The sequence below is a fragment of the Corvus hawaiiensis genome, chromosome 21 (assembly GCF_020740725.1).
Source record: "Corvus hawaiiensis isolate bCorHaw1 chromosome 21, bCorHaw1.pri.cur, whole genome shotgun sequence".
Classification (NCBI taxonomy): Eukaryota; Metazoa; Chordata; class Aves; order Passeriformes; family Corvidae; genus Corvus; species Corvus hawaiiensis.
The window spans coordinates 799,113-825,765 of NC_063233.1; the positions used below are offsets into that span (position 1 = coordinate 799,113).

A 26,653-nucleotide genomic window follows, 5' to 3' on the forward strand; every position below is an offset into this window, starting at 1 on the left:
TTCATTTTGCCAAGAACAAAGGGAATTGAAAATGAAATTCAGATGAGACCAACGCACAACCGAGGAGAGGGAAACGGCATCTTACCCCCCTGGGGGGGACATCTGCTGAGCCCAGGCTTGGCTGCTGGCCCCAAGAGCATGAGTGGCCTGCAGGACACCAGGCTGTGACCAGCATGTGCCCAGGCAGGGGGTTCCTGGCCCCCGTGTCACGCTGCAGTCGGTGCCCTGAGCACGGCAGTGAGTGGTGAGGGCTCAAAGGTATCGTTCCTCCATCCTGGCTGTGTCACGGCGTGGGCTGGGGATGCCTCGTCTGATGTGACCTGAGCTCCAACCTCTAGTCCCAGCATTTGTGTTTCAAAGTGACATGTAATATGGTTTGTTTTTCAGGATGTACTTGTGTTGCTTGGATTGCTTTCGCCTGCCAGTTGCTTTTAAAAATATTCCAGCTGTGATGTTCTTATAGAGCTGTACTCCCTGATTAAAATTCCTGGTTGCCAGATACAAAGCTCCTCCTCCTGCCCAAATAGCTTTGCAAACCAGTTTTTTCCATGCAGAGCAATCTCTCCGGTGGGAGCCTTCAGCTCTCGGATTTCCCTGGAACTGTCTGCAGTGACATCTACTGACACGAGCCGAGACTGACTGCGAGGGCTGAGGGGCAAAATATACTGATATGCTCATTCAGTGTCTCTTCTATTATATTGTCATCTTCTCTGCTTCCCCAGGGGTGCCCCTCTCAGTGTTTGGCAGCAGTACCCCCACAGCTGTCCCTTTGCTCTTTGCAGTCCTTCCCCCTGTGTGGCCTCTCCCATGGGTGATGGCCAGGACAAGGACCCACTGCCTTGGATCTTTCTGGGACTTTGTGCCATTGTGTTCACAAAACCATGTCCAAAGAAACCCTGTTAGGTTTGAAATAATGCATTGAAATAATACCTCGATGGTGCTGCAAAAGCTGCTGCCACTGAGGGGTGTTCTGCCTCTTCTCCCTAATGGTTTGTTATATGTGGGACACGGATGAAAATGCCACTGCAAGCTGCTTGCCTGTTGTGTGCTGTAAAACACCCCACAGACACGAGCTGAGGAGATGAGGAGCCCCCCAGGTACACTGGCTCACTTTTCTAATGCTGAACATCAAGTGATCAAAAATAACAGTATATTAGGAAAATCCATACGTCCCTTGCCTTGAATCTCAATCCATTTTGGCTGGTTTTGTCTCTGCCTTGCTAAGGCAGTTTGCTTGGTTTCTCCTTTTAACTTCCCTTTACAGCCCAACTTCGTTAACCGCGTGCCTAACGAGTGCTTTGCTTGAAGCTAACGAGGACTGCGGGGAGCTGCCGGTGATGATTGTTTTGTAAAACTGCATGTGCATCTGTCTTGCAGAAATGCTGCTCATGGATTCTCACTTATTCAGGTGGACAGTATGAAGGTCACCATGAAGGATATCTTACAAAAGGCCTTAAAGAGAAGGAAGGGATCACAGAGAGGCTCAGGTGGGTTATTTATCGTATTTTCTAGAGGGCAGGGTGTTTTCTCCATGAGTATATATTATATCTCTTTTTACCTGTTGTGAATGTTGCTCAGGTTTTGGGGGGGTTGTGCCCCAGCCCCACTCACAGCAGTTCTGTGCACAGGTCTGTGTTCTCCACGCTGGCACAAAGCTGACAGTGCAGGAGCTGCATAATGTTTGCTGCAGAGCAGTATATCCATTCCTGCAAATATTTATTTATGATAACAAAGCCATTTGCATTCAAGACCAGTTCATGGTAATTTGGGATGATGGGTAGAAGTACAGCAAGTCCAGCCCATGATAGAGTTTGTATGTATACTTTTAATTTATGTAAGAAAATTATGCTTAGCGTGATTTTAAATAATTTCAAGGATTCATTGTTACTTGTAGTGAAAAAGAAAAATTTACTTTCTGCATTATTATCAAAGTAGTGCTGTTGTAGTTAAGACATATGAACACTTAAAAAAGGAAAATGTACAGTACTTGTATTTCTATTTTAAACAATGTTTTTCTGGGGGGTAGATGTGCATTCACATATATGTTAGTGTATATATTTCAAAAGTATAAGGCTGAGAGATCTTTCCAGCAACAAGAAATAATTACTGAGAGAAATTTCACTGAGTCTTGTCACGCAACAAAGGAACTTTAATATAAACCCATCTATATAGTGGGAAAGATAAGGATCTTGTCTTTGTAAATGAATGAAACCTCCTTATACACTCTCAGTTTTAACTATGGGAAAAGAAAATAAACCCTGTTCTCTTTAGAAAAAGTAGTTCAGTGCAGTTTTTAAATGCGTGTATAATCTGTCATGGATTTAATTAGCTATCTTCAGATGAGAGCTGAAGTTTTAATAAAAGTTAGAAGAGATAACACAGTGAAGGACACGGATGAGCTGTCTCAAGGCCATATTCCAAGGGAACGATAAGAGCTGTAAAAAATGGCAGAGAAGAGCAATTGAATGGAGCAATGAAAATCTGATTCTCGTAAAAAAAAAAAGGGGGGGGGGGTGGAGAGGAGCAGTGCTGGAGGGGTGGAGAGGAGCCCCGCCAGTCTGCAGCAATTTGGAGGGTGGCCAGGAGCCATCGCTCACCCTCGGCTGCGGCGCCTCCGTCCAGATGTGCCAACGGCACGTCCCGGCCCTTGCCAGCTGACTGCGCCGTGTGATAACCAGCTCTCTGGATGCCCATCACTGGCCGCAGAGATAGAATTAAATGATGATGATCTTCCCACAAGTTGGGAGAGGAAACAATGCATATAAATCTTGATTTCATCTCAGCGTGAGAAGTCTTTATCCATCATCACTCATAATGAACAAGTCGTTAGCAGCGATGAATGGTGTTGGGGTTTTTTCAAACACCTCTTTTGTTCACTTTTTGGGTGACTTTTATTTATTTCCTGGGGTCAGATTTCCCTTCCCTGAAGGGAGGCTGCTAAAAGATTCACTTAGCTCAGTCTTTAAATTGCTTCCCCCCTTCGTGTAACAGATGTTTTATTCTTTGTCCATTTGAAATTTGATTCTGCTTTGACTTTGTTACTTTTCCTCAGTAGTTTAGAAAAGGGATGGATATGGCATTTGTCCCTTGAGCTAAAATGTTCACTTGGCCCTCCTGCTCAGAACCCTTTTCAGGAACAGGGTATATAGGCATGTATATGTCATTTGGTGTGGGGGATAACTATATAAGAAATCATTTCAATTTACTTTTTATTAATTATCCGTGTGATATCGCACCTCTCTGAGAGATCACCAGCACCCCTGCTGTGCATATAATCATAGTGGAAATCACGACTACAAACCTTTTGGTTACTTACAGGCATGTTTACATGGGAACATGTAATTGGATTTCTTGGAATACTTAGCGTTTGCAGGTTTTGGTTGCGCTTGTGTCCAGGCATGGCCAGAATTCCTGCAGCTGTAAGCTCCATGCATTGGGGTCACTGCAAGCAGAGTGCTCGCTCTGGGGAAGCTTCCTGCTAGAATTCCCAAATTACTGTGTTCCATAAATGAAATCCTTATTTTTTAACTGCTGATAAGAACCCACAGTGCATTCTTGGGATTGTCCTGTAATGCTGGCACGTGGCTGAAGCAATTTCTCAGATCAGGTATTTGTGTATTGAATTGGTAAATCAGAATTTTTTATTAACATTAATTTAGCGTATCTAAACCTTTCCTTTTTCCCAGTTACATCCCTCTCCCAAAATGTGGTTTATCAGGCTCTAGGGGGTGGGAGGGCTTAGGAAGCTCTTGCTGTCATCTTTAAAGCAGCAGCAATTGTAGCTGTGTGCACAGAGGGGACCCTCTGGATCCGGACAGGCCGTGCCAGTCCCCATCTGCCACGGGCTGGGAATGCTGCTGAGGGCAGGGGGAACTCAGGGTGCCACCACAGTGGGCACAGGGAGAGTGGAGCAGGAATAGGAAAAGATTTTGCCATCATTCCTCACCTACCACCAGATCCTTCGTCACTGGAGAGGATGTGCCTCTCACTGTCACTGGGAGATGCAGGGATAAGTGGAGTTGCAGATCAGACCATTAGCACAGCACGGGCCTGGGCCAGGGTGGTTCAGGTCATTATTAACCAGTGGATTAGGATGTCAAAGTTCTGAATAAAATATAAGACATAATTTAGGAGAAGCATTTCTCCTCATTCAGCAATGTTTCTAAATGGTCTGGTTTTTAAAAAGTCGTTACCAAAAATAGACTGAACGTGTTTATTTAAAGTTTTTGGAATATTTTAATAAAACTGAAATGCCCGTGAGCTTTTCTGCCTGTCTTCAATGAGCCTCCAGATCAGCCTTTTCAGGACAAATGAATTTTTCACATTACAGCTTATGCTGTTCTCAAGTACTGGTAGAAGCAGTTGCTTTCTGGCCTGTTTTCACCACTGATTTATAGGACATTTTTCGAACTGGTCCTAAATTGATAGGAAAATGCAAACCTAGGTTGGCTACTTTGGGTGAGGAAAATTTGAGGAATTCCTGTGGGACAGTTGGGAAGGGTTTGTTCAGCATGACCAGGGCTGAAACACCAGACTAGTTTTCTCGAAATACTTTATTCAGCCAGTAAAGATTGTTACAGCAAGATACTGGTCAGTAGGAGACAGAAGTGGGCTACAACCTTTGCTTCATAGAAAGAGGCCTGAAAAAACAGAAGCAATATTCTGACTGTGCCTAGCTCTATTTAGATAAAATTATTGCAAACTGTTCAAACTATTTCACCTTCCTTGCAATTCTTCTTTCTTAGTGTCTCAAGGCTTTTGACATATGAACTCTGACCATTTTAGAATAATATTTGAGTCAGTCAAGGGGAAATGCAGGTGGTGAAATAACTGGATGTATTGTAGCTGAGCGAGCCACGGCCTCGAGTCCTTTCCTAGAGGACGTGGTTGTCCTGCAGCAGGACGGTGGGACCTGGTGACCTGTCCCACCACAGGCACCCACAGGGGGTTAATGGGGATGCTGGATCATCTCGTGCCACGTGCCCATATAACCAACTGGGAGAAGTAAGTGGGAATGACTGCAAGTTAGGAAAAAGCCTGTAACAACCAGTCAGTGCTGTATACTGGAGAAGATAAATCTGCAGAGGAAATCGTTGAGGCAGATGTTTAATTAGTTGGAGCCAGGCTGGATAAATCAGGATAGGAGCTGTCTATGCAGATACGCCGGTGTGCCTTCCCTTCCTCTGGGCTGGTGTCACTGGCTTTGAAAACAAACTGTTCTTTTTGCTGAGGAAAGAAGCAGCAGAAAGAGTCATATAACCTCTCTCTTACTGTAATGGATTCCCCTGTGTACACTCATAAAATAGAAAATGTAATTGATGTTTTCTTATGGTAATGAAAACTAACGAAGTCGAATACTTTATCATCAATTTGTTTAACCTATTGCATGCTCAGCACCGTGTATTGCACAGGCATATTTCATGGGAGGGCTGGAAATGAAACACTGCAGTTGTGGGATGAGCTTCCAGGAGAGACTGGTCTAATCCAGGATGGACCACCTTGAGGGGGGCTCAGGGGCACTGCTCATGCAAGAGGGCTTTCTGAAAATAGCCCAAAAGGGAGAGAAAGAGCCCGAGGATGAGGGGATGCCCCAGCCACAGGGAGGAGAGCTGGAAGCTCCATCGGTGCCACAGGAACCTGGCTGGGCACAGCGCAGGCCTGGCACTGCTCAGGCACTGGGATAATGGCCCTTGGAGAATCCCAGGGTCCACAGGTAGTTTAAGGATTGTTTTGTATAATCCTGCTATGCCTACATCTCCTTGAGAGTGTTTCTTTGAGCGCTTCAGCAGCCAATGGTGTAAATATAAAATCTCTCTGCAGTGTGGCAGATCTGCAGAAAAGAACTCACACGCTGGAGATTGGGAGCATAAGAACCTCCTGTTCTCTTTGAATTTATCAGTAAAAATGTCAGATACGGTGCTGTCTGGATTTTGAACAGCTCTAATAACCGAGTCCTGAAAAGCTGTTTTAGAAGGTGAGATTTGGGTGTTTTAGTACTTGGGATAATTCTGCTCCCCAGAGATCAGTAACAGTCTTAACATTAACTTCTGGAGCAGGTAGCTGTTAGGCATGCTTGAAAATCCCACCCTCGGGCCTGGCAGAGGAAGTTTTGTAGGTCATACAGATCATGTTGCAGAACTGTAAGACACCAGTACCCCTAGAACCTGATTTGCTTTGCTGTGAAATTATTTTCCTGCTCAGTCAGTCTGGTGTGTGTGTTTCTGCTGGTCTTACATTCACCAATACTCATGTGTTACCCCGTGAACATGTAAGAAATTTGGGTTGTGGTAGATGTGCATTTTAAATCCTGCCTTTTCAGGAGGGCTCAGTTGGACCAAGGCAGGCACAGTTCTTCCGAGCTGGAAGGCACAGCCTATGCTCCAATCCCATGGCTCAGCTGAGGCTGGGGCTGACAGCAGCCCACAGTGTGCAGCAGGCAAGGAGATCTTATCAGGCTTTTTATATCTGCACCAAAGCCTGCACTCAATATTCCCTATAAAATATGTTTGCATGGATTACGATTTTAAGAGCATAAGAAAGACGATGACTTCATCCTTGATACTTCATGTATCTTGATGCCATGGTGATTCTCAAATTAAATATGTGCAGGAACTATATGTACACTTGGAAGTTATCTCCCTGCCTGTGAGCTGTCTCATTCCTGCTGCTCTTCAACAAACACATTCCCTGGGACGCCAGTTGCCTTCTCCTCCAGAGCTCGACTGAATGGACTATAAATACTAATGTAAAGTAAATAACAGTGCAGAGAGGATGTGTGCAGAGGCTTTGTTTTCAAACAAATTAAGCATCGATGTCAGTATATAAAAACCGATTGTTCTTAGAAGGACATGGGAGGCAAAACTAAACAACATAAAATGCTGAAATGTTGGAATAATCCTGCCTGTTCCTGGTCCGTGTCAGCCTCTCTTCATCTGAAATTTCTAGTGAACAGAGAAGTCTCCTCTGATTAATCTTGTCTGATTTTAAGTAGAAATTCTTTGCAGGGTGAACATGCTACTGATTATTATTTAATAGCTGCCTCCGACTGCAAACATCCCCCGACCAGAAAGGCTCAGTCCTTTTAAGAACAAAATGCTCTACAAGTTTAATTGTTATAAACAAAACCTTCTGCCAACATTGCACAGACGTGACCTGTATTTTCCGTAGGTTAGAGGGAGAGTTATTAGCTCAGTGTTCTGTGAGTTTGGAGAAAGATTAATACTTTTTCGATAAATGAAAACAGCTGCTTTGCAATAACATTCAAGTCCCTAGCAGCTGTCAACCAGTGCTTTTTGCATTCTTTAAAATGTGTAAAGTGACCAAAAATAGTCTAAAATAATCTTTCTGGTCTGTTTAAGTGTATTATTTCACTGCCACAGGAAGCTGAATAATAAGAAAAGAGAAAGATTCAAGAAATAGGGGTAGGGCTTAAAGATAAAAGTCTCCATATCATATTTTAGTCTCTACACCAGAATCAGAGGAATTACAGTTGCCAAGGCCGGGGAAAAGAGCCTATTCTGTCCCCAGGTACCTGGGAGCACAGTGTGTTACAGACCCAGGTTTTGTGCTGGTTGATCATTCCCATGTTTCAGATTTGTTCGCACAAAGTTTAAGTTACCCCTCAGAACCTGGAGACTCTCAGACGAAGAGTTCTGCTTGGGGCTCATCTTTGTTTGAGGAGCAGCTGAGGAGGAGAGATCTGAGTTGTGTTTTAAAATTCAGTTTCTGGCCTGTCAGTGTCAGCACCACATTTAATGTCAAATTTCATGTCTTAAATGTTCTAAAACAGCTGCTAGAGGAGCTGAGGGCCTTGCTGGGGCTTTCCTTCCTCATCCTACCTTGTTGGTGGGAGAGTAGGACAAAAAAATATCTGTAAAGGGAGGTGTGTGTGTATTTTGATTGCACATGTATGTATTTATTCATACATTTTAAAAAAGGAGAATTAAAAAGATAAACTATGGAAAGTCACAGTCCTGTGATTAAAGCACTTTTAACAGATGAACTACAATTAGAATAAACTGTCATTAAAGTTTGATACTGTCATGGAATGATGGTAACTGAGGAGTTTAAATTTAAAAGTAAATATGTTCGAGTAGGCGATGCATATGTTTGCTCTGACTCTTTCTGGGATGGAAGCCCCAGCATCTGTGACAGTGAAAAGCCAATTAATTTGTATTTCCTTGTGTTCACACTCGTGCTTTTCTGCTTAATGGTAGTTGTGAGTTTCTCTGGCTCCGAGAGCTTTGTTTTGGATCATTACAGCATCCCTGCAGAGCCTGGTGCCCGGGTTATGAATGGCTTTACCTGGAAATACTTCAGCAGTCCTGGGTTTCCTTGCATTGAGCTGTTTCTATCAGCAGGATTTGCATTACAGAGAGCACCGGTGTCTGCAGAGCCCCGGTCAGGTCCCTCTCGAGGCGCAGGTGGGACACAGCCCCGCTGTCCCCACACTGTCCCCCCGCTGTCCCCACACTGTCCCCCCGCTGTCCCCCCGCTGTCCCCACACTGTCCCCACACTGTCCCCACACTGTCCCCCCGCTGTCCCCACACTGTCCCCACACTGTCCCCCCTCTGTCCCCCCGCTGTCCCCCTGCGGTGCCCCTGCTGTCCCCCCGCTGTCCCCACACTGTCCCCACACTGTCCCCCTGCTGTCCCCACACTGTCCCCCCGCTGTCCCCACACTGTCCCCACACTGTCCCCACACTGTCCCCACACTGTCCCCCTGCTGTCCCCACACTGTCCCCCCGCTGTCCCCCTGCGGTGCCCCTGCTGTCCCCCCGCTGTCCCTGCTGTGCTGGTGCCTCGCTGGGTCAGGAGCTGCCTGGCTCCTGTGGGTCAGGACCCTCTGCACCCTGTGCCAGCATTCCCAGAGCTGGCCTTGGCTCCACTCACCACTCCCAACCAGGAGCTGATCCAGGAAGGGGAAAAGCTGCTCGCTGCTCGTTTTTGTAGGGTATTCCCCACAGCAGGACGGGTGAGCAGGGCAAGCCCCTCAGTGCACAGAGGGGTGATGGAACTGCTGGGAATGATTTCCTTCTGCCTCCAAACTGCAGCTCTGCTCTGCACAGGGATGATTTATTCCACACACCCTTTCTCCCCAGCCTGGTGACGCTGAGCAGACCCTGGTGTGCCGGGGGATGGGGATGTTGGTGTCCATGGAACAGCTCGTTGGGAGTGAAGGTTGTGAATAGTTGGTCAGAACAGCAGTGGCTAGTTAGCCCTGTGCCTTGGGCTGGTGGGGGGCTGGATATCAGCCTGGATGGGTGAGAAGAATTTTTTATGCCTGGCCTCCGAAATGAAAGTGAAATATTGAACAGTCTGTTTTGGAGCTGTTGGTATCGAATTCATGTGGCTACTGGTTCTTCTGGATTGGTAATAATGCTATAATTTATGTGACATTTTAAATGTGCAGCTCAGTGTTTGGGTGACTGAGATTTTTGTGTTTGTTTCACCCACTCTGATGAACAGAGACTGTGCTGGTACCCGGTACCTTCATGGGACCAGTTCCTCCCTGCTCTGTTTTCATGAACCCTCGAGTGCACCATGGTTGTGCTGCCCAAATCTGCAGAACAGTCACTGGTGTCTTCCTATCCAGGGAAGAGCACCTTGGCCACTTGATAATGCAGCGGTGGGAGAGCCCTCGTGCTGGTCTGTCAGGGATGCCCCTCTGGGCCGGGCCCCAGGACTCCCTTGGGGACGATTCTGGGCAGCCGCAGAACGGCCCTGCCGGGGCAGCCGCTGCACCCGCGCCGCCTCCCGGAGCTGGCAGTTTAAAATAAAATCTGTATATTGGATTTCTGCTGTGGGTCCTTTACATTATAGATCAAGCAGGATGATTTTGTCTCAGCTTTATTTAGAGCTACATATTGCTAATGCAAAAAGGTATCAATTAAGTAAAACCCTTCTGTTGATGCTGTGCACAGCCCGGGTTGCTGCTGGCTGTGCTGCACATTTGCTGTTCCCCAGAAAAGCAATCCAGAAATGAAGTGTTTGTTTCTTTTTAAGGGGCTTTTGACTAAATTCTTTAATTTCACTGGCTGTCAAGGTAATGTTAAGTAAAATAGGTTTGAACTGCTGTAGTTTTTGTGTACTGGACTAGATGTCAGAAACCTTTGCCATCACTGGAAATTCTGTCACTCTGGATTTACTATCTGTTTCCCACAGCTGAATTCCTGAGCAGTGTGATTTAACACCTTGGCTCTCCATCAACCGGGCCTGGCATTTATTTGAATGCATTACACCACTGGTTTCCATAAACTATTTTACAATTGTTTCATATAAATGACTGTTTATTTCTACAAAAACCATCTGTATTTCTGTGGAGAGCGGCAGATAACTGTGTGTAAAATTCGGTAATGTCACAACAGTGCAAGTTAAGGAAAAACAGATTGGGCTAAAAAAAACCTTTCATGCTTGTGCATAATGTTAAAAGTTTGTTTTCACTATTTAAATATCTTTATTTATTAACCAGTATTTGCATTTGTAATGATAAAATCTTTATTCCACTTCAGAGGTGTTGAGGGGCTTTGGGGATTTTTAGCAGATAAACAGATTTAAGATGTCCTCGCAGCAGCAGGATTGGAGATGTAAACATTCTGCTCTGCAGCCAGTTCCTCTCGCACTGTTTACATATTTTCTGTTGTTTTATTGTCATTGCCAAGCACACAATGGAATCCTGCCCCTTCTGTCAAGTTCTAAGAAAACTCCCTCAGAAGGAGGCCGGAGCCCTCTCCCTGTTCCCGCTTTCTCTGCTCTCCGCAGTGGATTCATCCCGCTCCTCCCTCAGCCCTTTTCCTTTATGGTCCAGTGCTCATCCCCTGGCCCAGGGGCCGTGTCCAGCATCCATGGGAAGCCAGGGTTCCCCCAAGCCTCCCCAGGGGGACGAGGAGCTGCCTTGGTTTCCCTCCTCCCAGCCAGCACCCAAGGAGCCTCTACACTGAGCTATTTTAATTCCTCCATCTGCTGCCCATGTGCTGGCAGAGGGAACACTGGAATCCAGCAGTCTTACACTTAGCACGACTGATACTTTCTGACAGACTATTTGAAATGATAGAAATACATAAATCTCCTCTTTTTTATGACCTTGTAATAGCTGCAACATATTTCCAGCAAATATTTTCTATAGCAATAATAAAAAAGCGATAACAAAAAAATAAATATAAATATAGTTTAAACTCAAGCAGAATCGTGTTTTCAAAGCCCAGGGATGGAACAGCAAGGCAATAAATCACAAATCCTTGTGAAAGGAGGGACTTGAAATGGAAAGTCCCACAGACATCAGTGTTAAGTGTTTATCAACAGGGGGTTTTTGACTGCTCTCCTGTCTTCTGCCTGTGGATAGTGCTCAGGCACAGCTCAGTTCCGTTTTGCTTGTTCCCTCCTGCATAGCATCTCTCACCGTGGCTGTTTGGCTGTGGCTGCCTAACTGTCCACATTTCTGATTTTTTCTTTCTTATTTTCTGTGTTAATTTTTCTTTTCCTTTGTTATTTCCTTTGCCTAGAGCAGCTGTGGCTGCCCCACCCCTGGAAGTGTCCGAGGTTGAACAGGAGCAACCTGGGACAGTGGAAGGTGTCCCTGCCATGGCAGGGGAAGGGACGAGCTTTAAGGTTCCTTTCTGCCCTGAACCGTTCTGTGATTCCGTGGTTCTTGCAAAGCCCTGCGAGCAGCAGCAGAGCCTGAGGTGTGCTGGAGGTCAGGAGTGGAGATGCTGCACCATGACCCGATGTTTGATGTGTTGCTGGCACCCGCTGCTCTCGGCTGTGGGTGGTGGCAGGGGTTTGTGGAAGGAGTTCAAGGACAGACCGGTTTGCCTGGGCTTTCTCACCAGCAAACGGTGAGACTGGAATGGGAACCCCTAGCAAGGAGCAAAATTAATGGATGACATGTGAGCAAATGCAACTCACAGGGGCAAACACAGGCATGGCTGTGGCAGAGCAGGCTCCAGCACTGTGAGCAGGCTGTGAGGGAGCCAGAGACCATCTGAATGGGATGGTGGGTTTTCCATGGCATGCTTAGATTTCCAAAAAAGATTTGACAAAGGCTCATAAAGCAATTAAGCTGTCACAGGATGAGAAGGAGGATCCTCACATGGATTAATAATTGATTAAAAGACAGGAAACAAAGAATAGGAATAATGGCCCTCAGTGATTAGTAACTAGGTTACTGGTGGAGCTCCAGTGGAACTGGTGGAACCTGCATTGTTCGTTAATGTGGGGCATGGAAAGGATGTGAATGCTGATGTGACAAAATGTGCTGTTGATACAAAAGAGGTAAGAATAGTGCAAATAAAAGCTGTCTGTGAAGCACTGCAGAGGTATCCACAGTGCTGAGTGACAGGACAATAAAATGAGAGAGGGAATTCAGTGTCAATGAGTACAAAATAATATACATGGTGAAAAGCAACTGTAACTATATGTGTACAATGATGGGCTCTAATTACCTTCCATCAGTCAGGAAAAGTATCCGGCGTCATCACGGGTAGTCCTCTGAACACTTCAGCTCCTTGTAGGAGCAGGCAGAAAGACAAATGGAACAACAGGAATTGGGTCCATAAATCCCTACATACCCACATCTTAATTGCTATATTTTGTCTCAAAAAAGAGAAATGAAGAGATGCAGAAAGGGATGAGTGTGGAAATGGATCAGGCACGTGAAAAGAGGAGCAGATGCTGAGGAGGGTAGGGCTTTTCTAGTGTGGAAAAGGCACAACTGGGTACGAGAGGTGTCTGTGAAGTGCAGGTGGTGCGGACAGGGAGTCGGGAAGGGTTTATCCTGGTAGTTCAGAGACAGGAGCTGCTCGCCCCAAACACTGGGGTGGCAATGGCTCATTGGAACAAAAGGAATTATTTTCCTCACACAGCGTAATAAATTCAGGAGGTAAATGTCATGGAAATGGGAAATTCAAAAGTGTTTTGGACAAAAGCATGGACTGTAAAGGGAGCAGAAACAGCTGACAGAAAGCACAGGTGAAACTGGGGTGTTGGTGAGAATTATGGGAGCTCTTGAAGGTGAAGAGAGGGATACACAGGGGTAGGGATGTGTTTTGTTGCAGAGACTAACTCTGTAAAATATTGGCTCAGTTTTCAACCATTTGGGGTTTTTTGTTGATACTGGTCTTTTTAGTTTAGGCTTGACAAGTCCACAAACATTAAATATTCTTTCTATAATCCTTATTTCACCCTAGTAACTAGTTTGGAGATGGAGAGGGGTTTGGTGGGGGTTTTGTTTAAAGCCTGGTTCCCTGTTGCAGTGTTAGTATTGTTTATTGTGCAGATTCACCCCTGACCGTGGCATTCTTCATTGCTATTGAAAGTTAATGGGGGAAAAATTGCATTCCAAACATTTGAACCCATAGTAGCCATGGCTGAACTTAGTTGATCTCTGGTGATCGGTTCAATTTAGTTACGATTTTTAGCCATTAGGCTGGGGCTGAATGATGGTGATTTGGTTGAGGCCAAATGTCTGCAGAAAATTGGCTGTTTGATAAGAGCCCTGTTATCAGAGGGGGATACTTTCTCATTTACATTTAGATGAGTATTGATTATTTATTTACTCAGAGAAGTGAGATTCGTTCCCAATCTTATCTCTCTAGTCTCTGCTTGTCAGCAGAAAGAGAGAGAGAGCTCCTGACAACAGCCCAAGATAACAGCACTTTGTAGTGGAGATAAAAGTTGGAATGGGCCTTTTTCTAGTCTTGACTGAAAGGATAAGTTTTAAAAATTAGAACTGATGGGTCATGCTTTCAAAAGCCCTTTCTGAAAGCTTTGCAGCTTAAATGGCAACAGAATTGGTTTGTAGGTATGCGGGTGGCCGTTCCCTCTGCAAGGGGGACGCTTAATTTGATTACAGGGTGGGATTCTTCCCAGGCACCTTTGTGTGCTCATGGGGAAGCTGTGGGTCTTGGGGTCTGCTGCCTTGTATTTAATTCCTGATGAACATTCCTGTCTCTAAAGGGGTGTCTTGAAATAGCCAAGTGGGTATTTGTGGGCAGAATCCATGGGGAGAGTGGTTCAGCAGGGATTTAGATGGAAGGGATGTGTGTGATGGAGGATCACCCACAGGAGGGGTGTGGAGCCCTGGGAGTTGCCATCAGCAGGAGAGCTTGGCTTGGGGCACTGGCCAGGACAGTCCATGCCAGGATTTTGAAGGTTTCTTTTACACTGAACATTTGCATGAGATTACAGAAATCTATAAAATCCATCTTTGGTATTGCCACTTGAAATTTTGTTGAAATTCACAGCGCAGGATTCCATTAGGAGACCATTAAATTATCCAATATTCCTACTACAGTGACATCATTTGAACTTGTGAGAGAAGCCTGGTAGTAAAACTCCTCCACAGACTCAGCCTAACGTTCTTCATCTGTTGGGAAGCAGAGGTCGTGTAAATGTGGACAGATATTTAAAGCATAATTGAAGAGTAGATACTCTCTAAAAATCCATTTACACTTTTTTATTAATTTCTCTGTATTTTCTGTTTTTAAGGAGTTATCCGTAGGGCAGCTTGACCTGGTTCCTGCTCTGGAGCTTTATTTCCCTGCTTTATTAGCAGAGTTAATACAAGCTTGACACAAACTGGGTAAAACAATTTACCTGATCATGGAATTCTCAAGCTGCTCCAGATAAAAACGATCCTTTGCCACTGGAGGGTGTGTTGAGGGGTGTGATCCCTGATGGCTCTCCACAGGGTTCAGCTGCATGGGGGCTGTTTCTGATATGGCTGATGCCGTTTTTGGGGTGGATCCAGCTGGTGGAATCGGATCCACACAGAGGGACAGTGAACCCTGCCTGCATTTAACCTTTCATCATGTCAGGGTTTGCCCCCATTGAGCAGGGGTTTGGGACCAGGTACCAACACCGCAGATGTTCAGATGGGAGCCAGCAGTTCCCTTGGATGCAGATTGGGAATCTCTGGGAGGTGCTTGGGATGAACAAAGCCATTGAGTTTTGCTGTCACTGGCCTGTTCTTAAACCTACACCAGATTTTAAATCCAAATTTATTTACTGCTTTGAGATTTGTTTCAATTCAGTATATTTTGCTTCTGTCTAACAAGCAGGCCTCTGTTTATTTAATTTATTTTAAATTTAAATTGTTAATCACATTTCCAGTAGCCGGGAGAGGAGCAGTGATGGTGCTGGATCTGTTTGCCTTTCTTTGTGCTGCACTGAGACGTCTCTGACGCTTTTCGAGCGCGGTTTGCGCTGCAGATGCTTTGGCAGCTCCACGTGCCATCACTGGGCAGGGTGGGAGCTGCTGGGGCTCCTCCTGTGTCCTGCAAAAAGCCTGGCACTGTATCTGCTCTGAGTGGCATTGGGAATACGAGGTGTCTGTAATGCTCCACTCGGGGAGGGAACGCGCCTGGGCCAAGCAGGGAGTGCTTCACGTGGCTTTGGGGAGATGGAATGAGAAGCTGTAATTGAAATTCTGCTGTAGTAAATTTAAAATTAATTGGCTAACAAATTCCATTCCTTAGGCGTTCCATCGGAGGCTGAAAGACTTAATTTTTTAATATATTTTAAATATTTCATCATATATGCTCTTAATTCAAAGTCAGCAAACAGTCAGAAATCTTTTAAGTACTGGTGAAGAGGGAATAGATTTCGTTATTTCAGTTCCAGGTTTTTTGTTACTTTGAGACCTGGTTAAAGGTTTGAATCACTTAAGATTTTTTGGGTGTCTGTTTAGGTTATTTTACTGGATTATATGGAAAATACACAGCTGAGAACTTGGTGTGCACTTCAGCTCTCAAGTGTGAGCAGGAGTGGAGTACAGTGTGCTGCTGCAGGGTGGAGCAAGGACAGGAGGGCACTGGCCCCCACCAGCTCCTGCCCTTGGAAGGGGCTTTTCTTCGTCGGGGTCCCGCCTGGAGCTTGGTGCACTTGGGATCCCCCCACCCAGCCAGGGCCTCTCCTGACCACTGTCAGGACAGCAGGGCTACAGCTGGCTCGTGGGGCTTCACCTGGAATTGGGTCAGTGTGTCCTGGTTTTGTTCCTGTTAAGGCATGTAGTTTAAAGATCCATTCAATGAAAAGATTTTTGTTTTAATGGCCTAGTTTTGTAAAAACAATTTTTGATACATTTTCTGTAGTTGTAAAACACCTTTTTAAGTGGTATTGTCCTTACTTCGGGGATTTGGCTGGGGATAAAAGAAGTTGGCACCTGAACCTTCAAGATCTACTGTTAAAATGTGAAAATAATTCATTCAAAGCAGCAGTATCTGTCCCTCTGCGTGATGCAGCTCAGTGGTAATAGTGCACAGAACTCTGGAGAAAGCTAAAATCCACCTCTCGGTGACCTGCCTGCTCCATGCAGCCTGGAGCTGTGGCTGATGCCAGGCCCCCGTGGCACATGGTCCCAGCCCAGCCGGGGAAGCAGCGCCGGTCACTGCTGGCACGTGAGAGTAGCTGAGCCCTGCCCGGCTGCACGTGTGGGTTTCACCACAAAATGCAGTTCATAAGGAAGGGCTGATTTCCTTCCCAGGTATTTCCCAGTGCTCTGTGCAGGTGAGAGGAATAGGCAGCAGGGAGCAAACACAGGGGGCTTCTCCACTCTGGAAAGATGCCCAGAAAATCCCCCCTGGGTGTACACCAAGGTCTGAGCAGGCATTTCCCACACCAGGCCATACTCCTGCCCCGTAGCATGGGCAGGGGGTTTGGTACAGGCTCATCTGGTGTAGGAACAACGTGGGAGTGTTGGACAGGGGTTTGTCAGGTCACACCGGGGACAGCTGAAGACAATGGGAATGTTTTGTTTCCTTCCACACCATCCTCCAGCTTCTGACAGGGCCCTTCCCTTTGGCAAGGGGCTTTGAGACATCGACACCCACCTGCTGTGCTCCTGGGCTGCAAGTAACCTCGTGTTAGTTGAACGTGCTAAGCCATCACTTTGTTAGAAAACAGATGATTTTACAAGTTACTTTATGTTTCAGGTCCTCAGTATCGGCTGGAGAAGCAGAGTGAACCTAATGTCCCAGTAGATTTAGACTGTACCTTGGAGAGCCAGAGCACTTTGGAATTCTGCCTTGTCCGGGAGAACAGTATGTTTCCCCTTTTCACTTTTGCTCTTGTAAACTGCTTAAACTCACATAAGTTATGTATTTTGGAACACAAGCTGTACTGTCTGGGCAAGTACATTTTGACGAGACTCTCTGTCCCGAGGCACTTCTCCCTGGTGCCAAAACAATATTCCAGAGGGAAATGATGGATTTCATACCTTTAGTAAATAGTCTGCATCCTGTTTATCACTTCATGATTAATCTTTTGCTGTTAAACTCTGCTCTGTAAAGTTAAGACCAACCCTGAAAAACACGAAATATGAACCTGTCTGTGTTGCAGACATTGCTCAGTGAGTCAAGGGGTTGGTCTGCAGGGTGTTGTGCCATGTCAATGTGGCTGTCAGAGGCACTGGGGTTTTCTAATACAATTTAAAGTAATTAGCCATGCAGAAATAACTAAAGCAGTTTGATGATTTTTGAAGTGCCAGACAAATAATCTTCTCTCCAGCTCTGCTCAAATATTTTTATTCTATTACTGTTTTAATGATCCTAATATTGATTTCCTGATTTATTTCTTCACATGAAACAATATGAAATTTAAAAAAAAGACATACAACACTGATTTGTGTTTGTTCCCCATGGCATTTTGGTCCATTCTTCATTCTTTACAACAGCTCTCAGTTTTGGTGTTCTTTCATTCCATTTTGTGTAAAAATGTTGATTGTACTAATGGTAAAACTGGTCAGTCCTGGTCTCAGCCAAGAACGCTGCACACAGCCATAGTAAGAGCCTGCTTCAGGTAGTGGAAGAGTTTTTTCTTTCTGTGCAAAGGTTAAACCTTTCAGTTGATGCTTTTTGGCCATAGCAACTGTACCTTATCCCAGAGTGGCAGCAGAGCATCCCCAAATCATTCCTGGCTCCAGCCTCTGCTCTGTTCAGGGAATAGCAGAAGTGAGACACAGCACCAGGAGCTCCCAGTGCTGCTGGGGCTGAGATTAACACCCACAGCTTGGGCTGCTGCTCTCCTTAGGGTGGGACTTGCTCCCAAAATATTCCTGGTGCTCCTGGTTCATTTCTTCATAAAATGGTTCTGAGAATCTGTAGGAGAGACCTTGGCCAGAGGGAGCAGGGGGGCTGTGCTGAGGAAATGGAGCAATTCTGACCTCACTAATCGAGTTGTGCTCTTCCACAAGCCAGAATTCCTCGACGTCTGCATCCCACCTATTACTTTTGTATCGATTTTTAATCTATGAAATGATGCACACTAGTCATACTTCCATGGGTTTTGCTTGTGATTTAAAATAACGTTTTTTTTAACCTGGGCTCTGTAATTAAAAGAATACTGCAGATACTGCATTTTTAATGTATTTTCGTCATCTGTGGAGGAATCCAGGCTGTGGCCTGTAGCTGTATATCCTGCAGGTCTTTGCTCTTGTGGGTGCCTGGGTTCAGGTTGCACCATTACTTAAAGAGTAAATCTGTTGGAAGTTTCTAAGTGGTGTATCAGGAGGCAGTCAGTCAGCTCTGCTCCAGGAGAGCCTCAGGAGCCTTGGCTCGAAGTAAATGTCAGTCACAGTGTTGTGGGGACACTTTTCCCTTCTCCTGAAGTCCTTGTGCTGCACTGCTCCCCTTCCCTCCCCGCCAGGGCACACCAAAGCAAGCCCTGCTCCTCCACAGAGCACTGGAGAGGTGTGGGACGGATCCCTGAGGCCACCAGGTCCAAATTCCCCTAACTGGGGAGCACTGCTGCCCTCATTTAGCACAGCAATGGTGCCCATCTAGGAGCACGATCTGGAGCCCTGCTCGGGGGGGATTCCCATGGCAGGGTGATCCTGCACTGTCCCTGCTCGGGGCTGTGTGTTGGCCCTCCAGGACAGTACAGTTAGTGAGATCAGCCACAATTCCTGCCTTGTGCAGAGCCTGGCTGCCCCTTGCACGGTCAGGAAGTGGATTTTGGGGTTCTTAGGAGCTATCTTTTGGCATGACATTAGAATAGAAATATTGACAGTTTTGCACTATTAATAAAATAATGGCTTGTCAATCCTATCATCAAACTGAAATACTCACTTTGTGCATTCTGTCTTGATTTGAAATACTTTTAGCTTTGATATGCCAGTCAGAAAAAACTCTGTTGTAACAGCTATTACTTGTAAATGTGCTCTTCATAGTCTCATAGTGATTTATAAATATATATCTGGATGATGCCAAGCATCTGCTGGGAGAAGAGCAGCCACATTCCTTTGGGCAAAGAGAAAGTTTATATTTCAGAGTATTAAATGAAACAAAAACTTTCCATTATTAAGAAATATGTATGGAGAAATCCCCTTTCCATCCAGCATTTACTAATAGCATTCAAGCTAATAAACTGCTTCCAGTGTGCAGAACTTTTAACTTGCACAAAGATTTATCTTTAAACTGAAAGCTGCACTTTGTAATGTGGAATGCCTTTATGTGTGGTAGCAAGCCGTTCATGGCTAATTTAGTTTTATTCTTGCCATCTTATTTCTGGAAAGTTCCTCTTTCTCATTTTATCATTAGATAGTAATTAGTATTCAAGGGAAATTGGTCTTAATATATTAAAATTGGTTTAGTGCCTTTAGACCTATAGCAAAGCCAATGTCTTATTGGAAAATGTAATTGGGGACTCTGTGTATGTAATTAATTGTATTGCAATTAAGAACTTTCATTAAGCAATATTCTAGTACATTAAAGTAATAAGGGACATTTTTGCAGTGCAGTTAACTTTGTATTTTGTTGTTTTATCGAGGAAATGCAGGTTCACTTGCTCTTGAATAGGCTGCATATGACATTTCAGTATTGTGGTATTCCTAATGTGTCATTTTTATCTGTCCCCCGCTGCTGGCAGGGGTCCCTGTCAGAGGAGGCTCCTGGTTTAGCTTCTGCCTTGTTTCCAGCTCATGGATCTGGTGCTGTTGTTCCATTGCTGTTGGTCTCATTTGAAAATCAGGATTTTCAGTGAGGAGGTTGGCCCGAGTGACCAATCTCACTCTGCTTCACAGGGATTCAGGCCTGTCCTGGGGGCTGTGTGGGCAGCCCAGGGTCCGCTGGAGGGGTCAGTTCTGCTGTGTCACGGCTCCTGTCCCAGCACAGGGTGCCATTGTGACCACACACTATGGGGACAGGGTTGTGGGGACATCCCACTGGTTTCCAGCACGGAGGAGGGCCCTGGCTGGCTCTCAGCAGCAGGGCAGCAGTGCCACTGCCATCCTCCTGCTTCCCTTCCAGGCACTGCCACACCACAGTCTCTCAAGATGCTTCTAAGTGCACCAAAAAGTTTGACATATCTCAGTGTATCTTTGGAGTAGTGCAGCATGAGGATTTGACATGATACATTATGATAATCCATAGTATAGAGACATTAACACAGGGGTCTGTGACAAAATGCATTGTAATGTCTCGGAAGGAGCCATTACAATTTATCTTGTCATTCTGGAGCATGGAGTGGTTGCAGTGTTAAGATGGCTCTGCATAAATTCACATGGAGACTGTTTAATTTGATTTTTGGAATCCTTTCAAGTCGAATGGCACAGCCCCATTTGTAGCTTAACCCTTTGGTGTCCCCCTTCCCCAAAGGAAGGTCCGTGGTGCATGGGGAGGGCAGCATTGGGAAAGCTGTGGTGAAAGCCTGTGACATGGGAATCTCCTGCTTTATGCTCTCCATGTGGTTTTGGACTCATTTAACAGCCGGTGCTCACGGTGGTGTAGTGTTGAGGCCACTCCAACAGTACAAGTCTCAAGCAAAATTAATACTGAAAAATCTAACAAGTTGGTAACTGCTTTGCTGGAGCTTTAAGATCTGTACTAAAACTCCATCATCTCATCTTCCCATTATTAAAATTTCAGCAAAATATAAAGTTTTCATTAATCTCCTGCAGCAAATTTAGTTCTCTGAACTGGCAGTTGGTTCAGCTTTTAGGACTACATTAGCCAAGATATTAAACAAAATGTGTCATTCCTCAGGATCTCCTGTAAGAAGCTAAATCAGTTTTCAAACATATTTATGCCACTTTATCTACCAGCATCTGAATGATCATTTCGAGCTGAGGTGCTTTATTAGCAGCTGGCATCGAAATTACTCTGTGCAATTATATATCACATTATAGTAATGTTGAAATTGGTGTTAATCCAACGTCATAAAATGTAAAAAATCTTTAAAGTGTGTTATATTTTTTCAGTAATTGGCGTTTTGGCTTAATGAGTTGTTGCCTTTTATAAAGGCAGTACCTGCAGTGGTAATGAGAATACTAATCAGTAAATAAGTGCAGCTTCACATCAATGTGCCCAGGGTGCTGCCGGCACACGGGAGATCTCTGCTGGTGCTGGCATCAAGGGTGACACCTCTGGGGACAGACACCTCTGGGCCCACCTCTGGGTGGACTTCTGGGCAACTCTGGCCCCCTCCCTGGGCTCCTTCCTGGGTGACAGGCAGTGGGTGCCCGGCAGGGTCCCCCCACTCAGCCCCTGGGATACCTGCGGTCCAGGGCTCCCTCGTGCTGCCCAGGAACCGGCCACTGGGATGGTGTGCTGCTCTTCCTGCGGCCACAAAGGTCTGTCATCGTGGCCTCAGTGCCTTAGTGACTGACCTGGGGTGGAGGATGGAATTTCCTCCTCCCAGAGACACTCCCTGAGCATTTAGGTTCCTCAGCCAGCTCCCCATGGCGGTACTGCCGCGCCGGCTGAGTGTGTGCCCTGTGCCAAACCTCTCCTTCAGGACTCTGGCCTTGTTTTACAGGTTCAAGAGGAGAAGAGGTCTCGGAGGAGGATCCCCAGATCGATATTGCCACAGTCCAGGACATGCTCAGCAGCCACCATTACAAGTCCTTCAAAGTCAGCATGATCCACCGGCTGCGGTTCACCACGGATGTGCAGTTAGGTAAATCAATCCGTGCCGTGGCACGGAGCAGAAAGGAGCAGCTCAGACCTTTGGCTGTCACTAACAGCTGCCTGGCCATCTCAGGCCATTCTGAAGCAATCATTTTCACCTTGGTCCATTTTCTCGTGGAGCATTTGAAAGTGTTACTGGCATTTCAGCAGTTAAAAGTATTGCTTTCTGTTGAAAATACTTCAGTATTTTTATTATCCCCAATCAGTTGCACATGTTGCCTCTGAACGAAGGCCATTATTTAATGACCTCGTCTCTTTTTTTCAGTCTAGGCTTCCTAATGGAAAGCTTCTTGCCAACTGTTTTGTTATTTTTAAATGAGGCTTTGCAAAATTGGGAATTGCTGGGTTTTTCCTTTTCTGAGACTGAAAGATTTTTAACGACCTAGTGGAAATTTGAGGTGGAACAAAATAAACGAGCATTCTCTAAAGGTTTTATATTGTCCTTATTGGCTCACTGAATGCTTTTGAAAACCCGAAGGCCAAGGGCTGACAGAATCCTGAATTATAAAAGCCCCATTACTGTTTTAAAATGATTGAATGGCTTTTTATCTTTGTGTTTAAATTGTGAAAATTTGATTAATGATGCATTGGTAGGTGACCTGTGACATTCCTGCAAATACTTCCATAAAGAAATGATTCAGCAGTAAGATATTAAGTGTCATAATGTTTGCAAAATACATTTATTCTGTAGAATTCAGTAGAATTGTTAAACTGTACCAACTCCTGTATTATTGTCACTACAGTCTCTTCATTCTTCCATCCTGAAGCACATGTAAGAATACATGTCTGTAAAATTCTCATGGAAGAGGCTTTTTTGGTTTATTTTGAGCTGTCTAGTTAAGGCAGGATTTATCTGCTGGTGCAGGAGCAGGGCAGTGCTGGGCATGTTCGCTGTGTTTGAGCAAACTCTCGGGGTGTGATAGTTTGCTTCCAGTGAAGTTTGACTCACTGTATCTGGGAAGTGTCAGAAATGAGAGCTTGAAAAGGTCATGACAGATCACTAAAGATAAATGGTTAAGGGAGAAGAGCTGTTAAATGAAACAAATGGCTTAACTTGTGCAGCAGTGGAGGAGCTGACCCTGCCCAGTGCTGTAAGGACCATAAAATTTCCCTTTTATAACAATCTGTGAACTTGCGTGATTTTGATGGCAGTGCGCTGACAATGGGGTTTTATAATCTAATTATTTTTTAAAAATCAAAGAAAACCTCAGTAGGGTGTTCAAACCATGAGCAATTGTAGAAAATCAAAATCTTTCGATAAAGTCAAAGTTGCTGGGTTTTATCCTGAATTTTTTAAAGATATCAAAGGAGCAGCACTGGTAAAATAAGGGCTGAGGGGCTGTTTGGGTTTGGGCTATGAGTGTTACATGTTACCTGTGAGTGACAGACTGCTTCTTCCTCCCTGAAATGGAAAAAACGGGGGCTAGTTTTTTGTCTTCAGTCATAGTAACTGGTCTGGGAGCTGTTCTCCAGCAGTTTGATGATGGCCAGTTGCAAAGACTTTTCTGTGCAGCCTTTTTGTGCCATCAGTTCTGTGTAGCAGCCACAGCAAAGCAAGTGTTTCTCGAGGACCCCAAGAATCCCGTGCCATTGCTTTGCTCCTTGTTGGCAGATCAATGGTGTCGGTGGCTGTGCAGGAGCAGATTGCACTTTTTGAAATGCTTTAGCTGCTTTGAGGCCTGATCATTGAATTTGAGACAAGGTTTATGAAAAATACGGGAGTAAATTTGATTGTCTGTGCATTGTGCATAGCTCTGTAGTAAAAGGTGAAATGTGGATGGCCATGGGAGGAATGCCCAGCCCTCTGAGTGATGGGGTTATTGCATTTAAGGTGGCAGTTTAAGGTCTGGGGTTTGTGTTTCAGCCCATATTGCAGGGTAATGCACACACAGCAGCACTCTGAGCAGTTTTACAAAGGCTGTATCGTGTTGTGGAGGAATAAGACACATTTACTTGTGTATTACATTAGCAGAACTAACAGGAGCATATTGTCTGGGAAAACAACTGCTGGCAAGTATTTCAGAAGGGGGGGGCAATTGCAGACCCCAACAAAGGGAGCAAGAACAGAACAGTGTTACTGGACTGGCATTTCTTTTGACAAAATGAATGAATTTAAAAAATAGTAGAAGCAGCATTTTTACTTAGGTTTTGAGTATGAGTGATTTGTGCTGCGAGACAGAGACTGCAGAAGCCACAGACACAATACTGTTTTGATTTTAGGTTTCAACACATCCAGATTGTGAGAACAATAACACAAAAAAGACAACATTCTTTGTCAATGTGCTCTCTGGATGTGGGTTAGCTTGAGCCAGCGATGTCGAGATACAGAAATAATGGATGAAGTATACAGCAACAATTTGCAGATAAAAATAATAGAAGTTAAAGTGTATTTTACATGATAAAAAAAAAGATGAAAGAGGAGGAAGTCTGTTCCATCTGAGATGGTTACAAAATGGTGAAGTAGCCTCTGCTGAGAAGATTGATGCAATGGGGAGTGACCTTGGCTTGGAGCAGGAGCTGGTGATGTATGTATGAGCATCTCGCTGCTAAATGGACCCAGATTTGTAGCACTAATATACATGGAAGCCCAGAACCAAACTCAGGATGGCAATAAATCAACAGCCACTTTGGGTGTCATTTCTGGTTTATATTCCACTATTGTTCTATCACTTTAATTCATGTCACTATCATCTGTTCATCTGGAACAGTTTTATATAATTTTCCAGTGGAGTTACCTGACAAATCCTATCAAATTAACAAGGTGCATTAACAGTATTGACTGACTGTGAATTCTGAAGTTGCAGGACCAAATACTGAAATTTTCCTGAGGATATTTTTAGGGGTGATGCTCTTAGAGGAAGGGATGGGGAACAGCCCTCGCACACAAAGAATTTGCACTTTTATTTTTAGAACTTCCTTTGACTTTTTTTTAGTGAGAAAATAAGACTTTGTATCATCAGCTTCCATATTTTCCTTAAACTACAGCAAATACCATTTGGAATAAAGAACCATTACAGTGAAATACCAACACCGATTTTACATAATCTATCCAAAATTAAATCACAGACCAAAATGGGCTCCAGATACAGCCTCATCCTACTCAAATTAGTGAGTTCCAGCAGCCTGGATGTTAATTGGTATCTTGATACAATGTTTAATTGCAGTGTGATCTCTCTGATGTGACGTGTGTGTAATGGCAGAGCGCATTGTTGGGTTAACGGGGTGTTCCCATAACCCGCGGGGTGGGCAAGGCTGACCTGGGCTTGGGGCAGGGGCTGCAGGCAGACCCCCCCCCAGGCTCCTGCCTCCTTGGCTTTGGAGTTGCCAAGGATGTGGTTTGCAAATTCAGACATTTTGTCGATATCTCATGAGCTTCACCCTGTAACTCATGGCTGAAGACACATCACTGTTTTTAAGGCTCTGCACACCTAGATGTTAAAAGCTGCCTGGGAAGTTTGTTCAGCTGCGTCAACAGCTGCTGAACTGGTTCCAGCAGGATGCTTCTTGCCCTCTGCCACTGGTGTGGCCTCACCTTGAGTACTGTGTGCAGTTTTTGGCACCACAACATAAAAAAGACATTAAGCCATTAGAGAGCATCAAAAGGAGGCCACGAGGATGGGGAAGGGTCTGGAGGGGAAGTCTTACGAGCAGCAGATGAGGGCACTTTGTTTGGAGAAGAAAAGACCGGGGTCAGACCTCATTGTGAACTTCAGCATCCTCACGAGGGGAAGCAGAGGGGCAGGTACCAATCTCTGCTCTTGTGACCAGTGGCAGGACCCAAGGAAGCGGCTGAAGCTGTCAGGGGACGTTTAGGTTGGATATCAGGAAGAGGGTTTTCACCCAGAGCAGGGTTGGGCTCTGGAACAGGCTCCCCTGGGAAGTGAGCACAGCATCAAGCCTGCCTGGGTTCAAGAGGCTCTCAGGCACAGGGGGGATTCTTGGGATGTCCTGTGCAGGGCCAGGAGTTGGACTCAATGATCCTGATGGGTCCCTTCCAACTCAGCATATTCTGAGCCTCTGGTTCTGTTATTCTGTGATTCTATGTGTGCTGTACAGCAGATGGAGTGGGGCTGGTGGTGATAGTGTCTATTACACAGAGCAGTGGTGACTGCAGAACCAGCACTATCTCCTATAAATCTCGCAGCTCATGTAGCTGCTGCTTCCAGAAGAGCTCTGTATGCATTTAGAATAATTTTTTCTGTGATATTTCTTTCTTTTGGTATGCTTATGTGGGAGAATAAAATGCAGATTATCAATGCAGTTTGATAACCATTTGCTTCTGGTTTCAAAAGCTGCCATGCTTTCAGAAAGCCCAGAAGGGCAATATACCTTCAGCCCATTTAAGATTTATAAAGTGTGTCAAACGGCTGATATGAAATCGGTTAAACAGATCACTGTTGTGGCTCTCTATTCTTTCTCACCTCAGGTATTTCTGGAGACAAGGTAGAGATAGACCCTGTTACTAATCAGAAGGCCAGCACTAAGTTTTGGATTAAGCAGAAACCCATTTCAATCGATTCTGAACTCCTCTGTGCCTGTGACCTTGCGGAAGAAAAAAGCCCAAGTGAGTAGTCCTTTTTATTTATGTTCTCTCTTCTCTGCCTCCCTGGATGTGCTCGATGTCCAAAGAATTATTGCTACCATGTCCTTTTCTTTCTATAGGTGTATTTTATTCATTACAGGATGTTTTTAATCTGACTCAATTCTGTTATAGAGAACACAGCATAAACAGACACACATTTTACGAGTGTCCT

At 45.0% G+C, this 26,653-nt stretch overlaps 1 protein-coding gene across 5 annotated transcripts in view; it reads left to right on the top strand.

The window, feature by feature from the left end:
• Positions 1-26,653, top strand: part of MAPKAP1 (MAPK associated protein 1) — an 83,997-nt gene that overhangs the window by 45,942 nt on the left and 11,402 nt on the right. For 3 of the 5 annotated variants that reach the window (XM_048325538.1, XM_048325536.1, XM_048325537.1), the window contains exons 7-10: positions 1,378-1,487; positions 16,929-17,036; positions 21,748-21,888; positions 26,326-26,463. In XM_048325538.1, the coding sequence (XP_048181495.1) occupies positions 1,378-1,487; positions 16,929-17,036; positions 21,748-21,888; positions 26,326-26,463 (497 nt within the window). The remainder of the gene's footprint in view (positions 1-1,377; positions 1,488-16,928; positions 17,037-21,747; positions 21,889-26,325; positions 26,464-26,653) is intronic. The other 2 variants (XM_048325541.1, XM_048325539.1) reach the window with 1 other exon arrangement.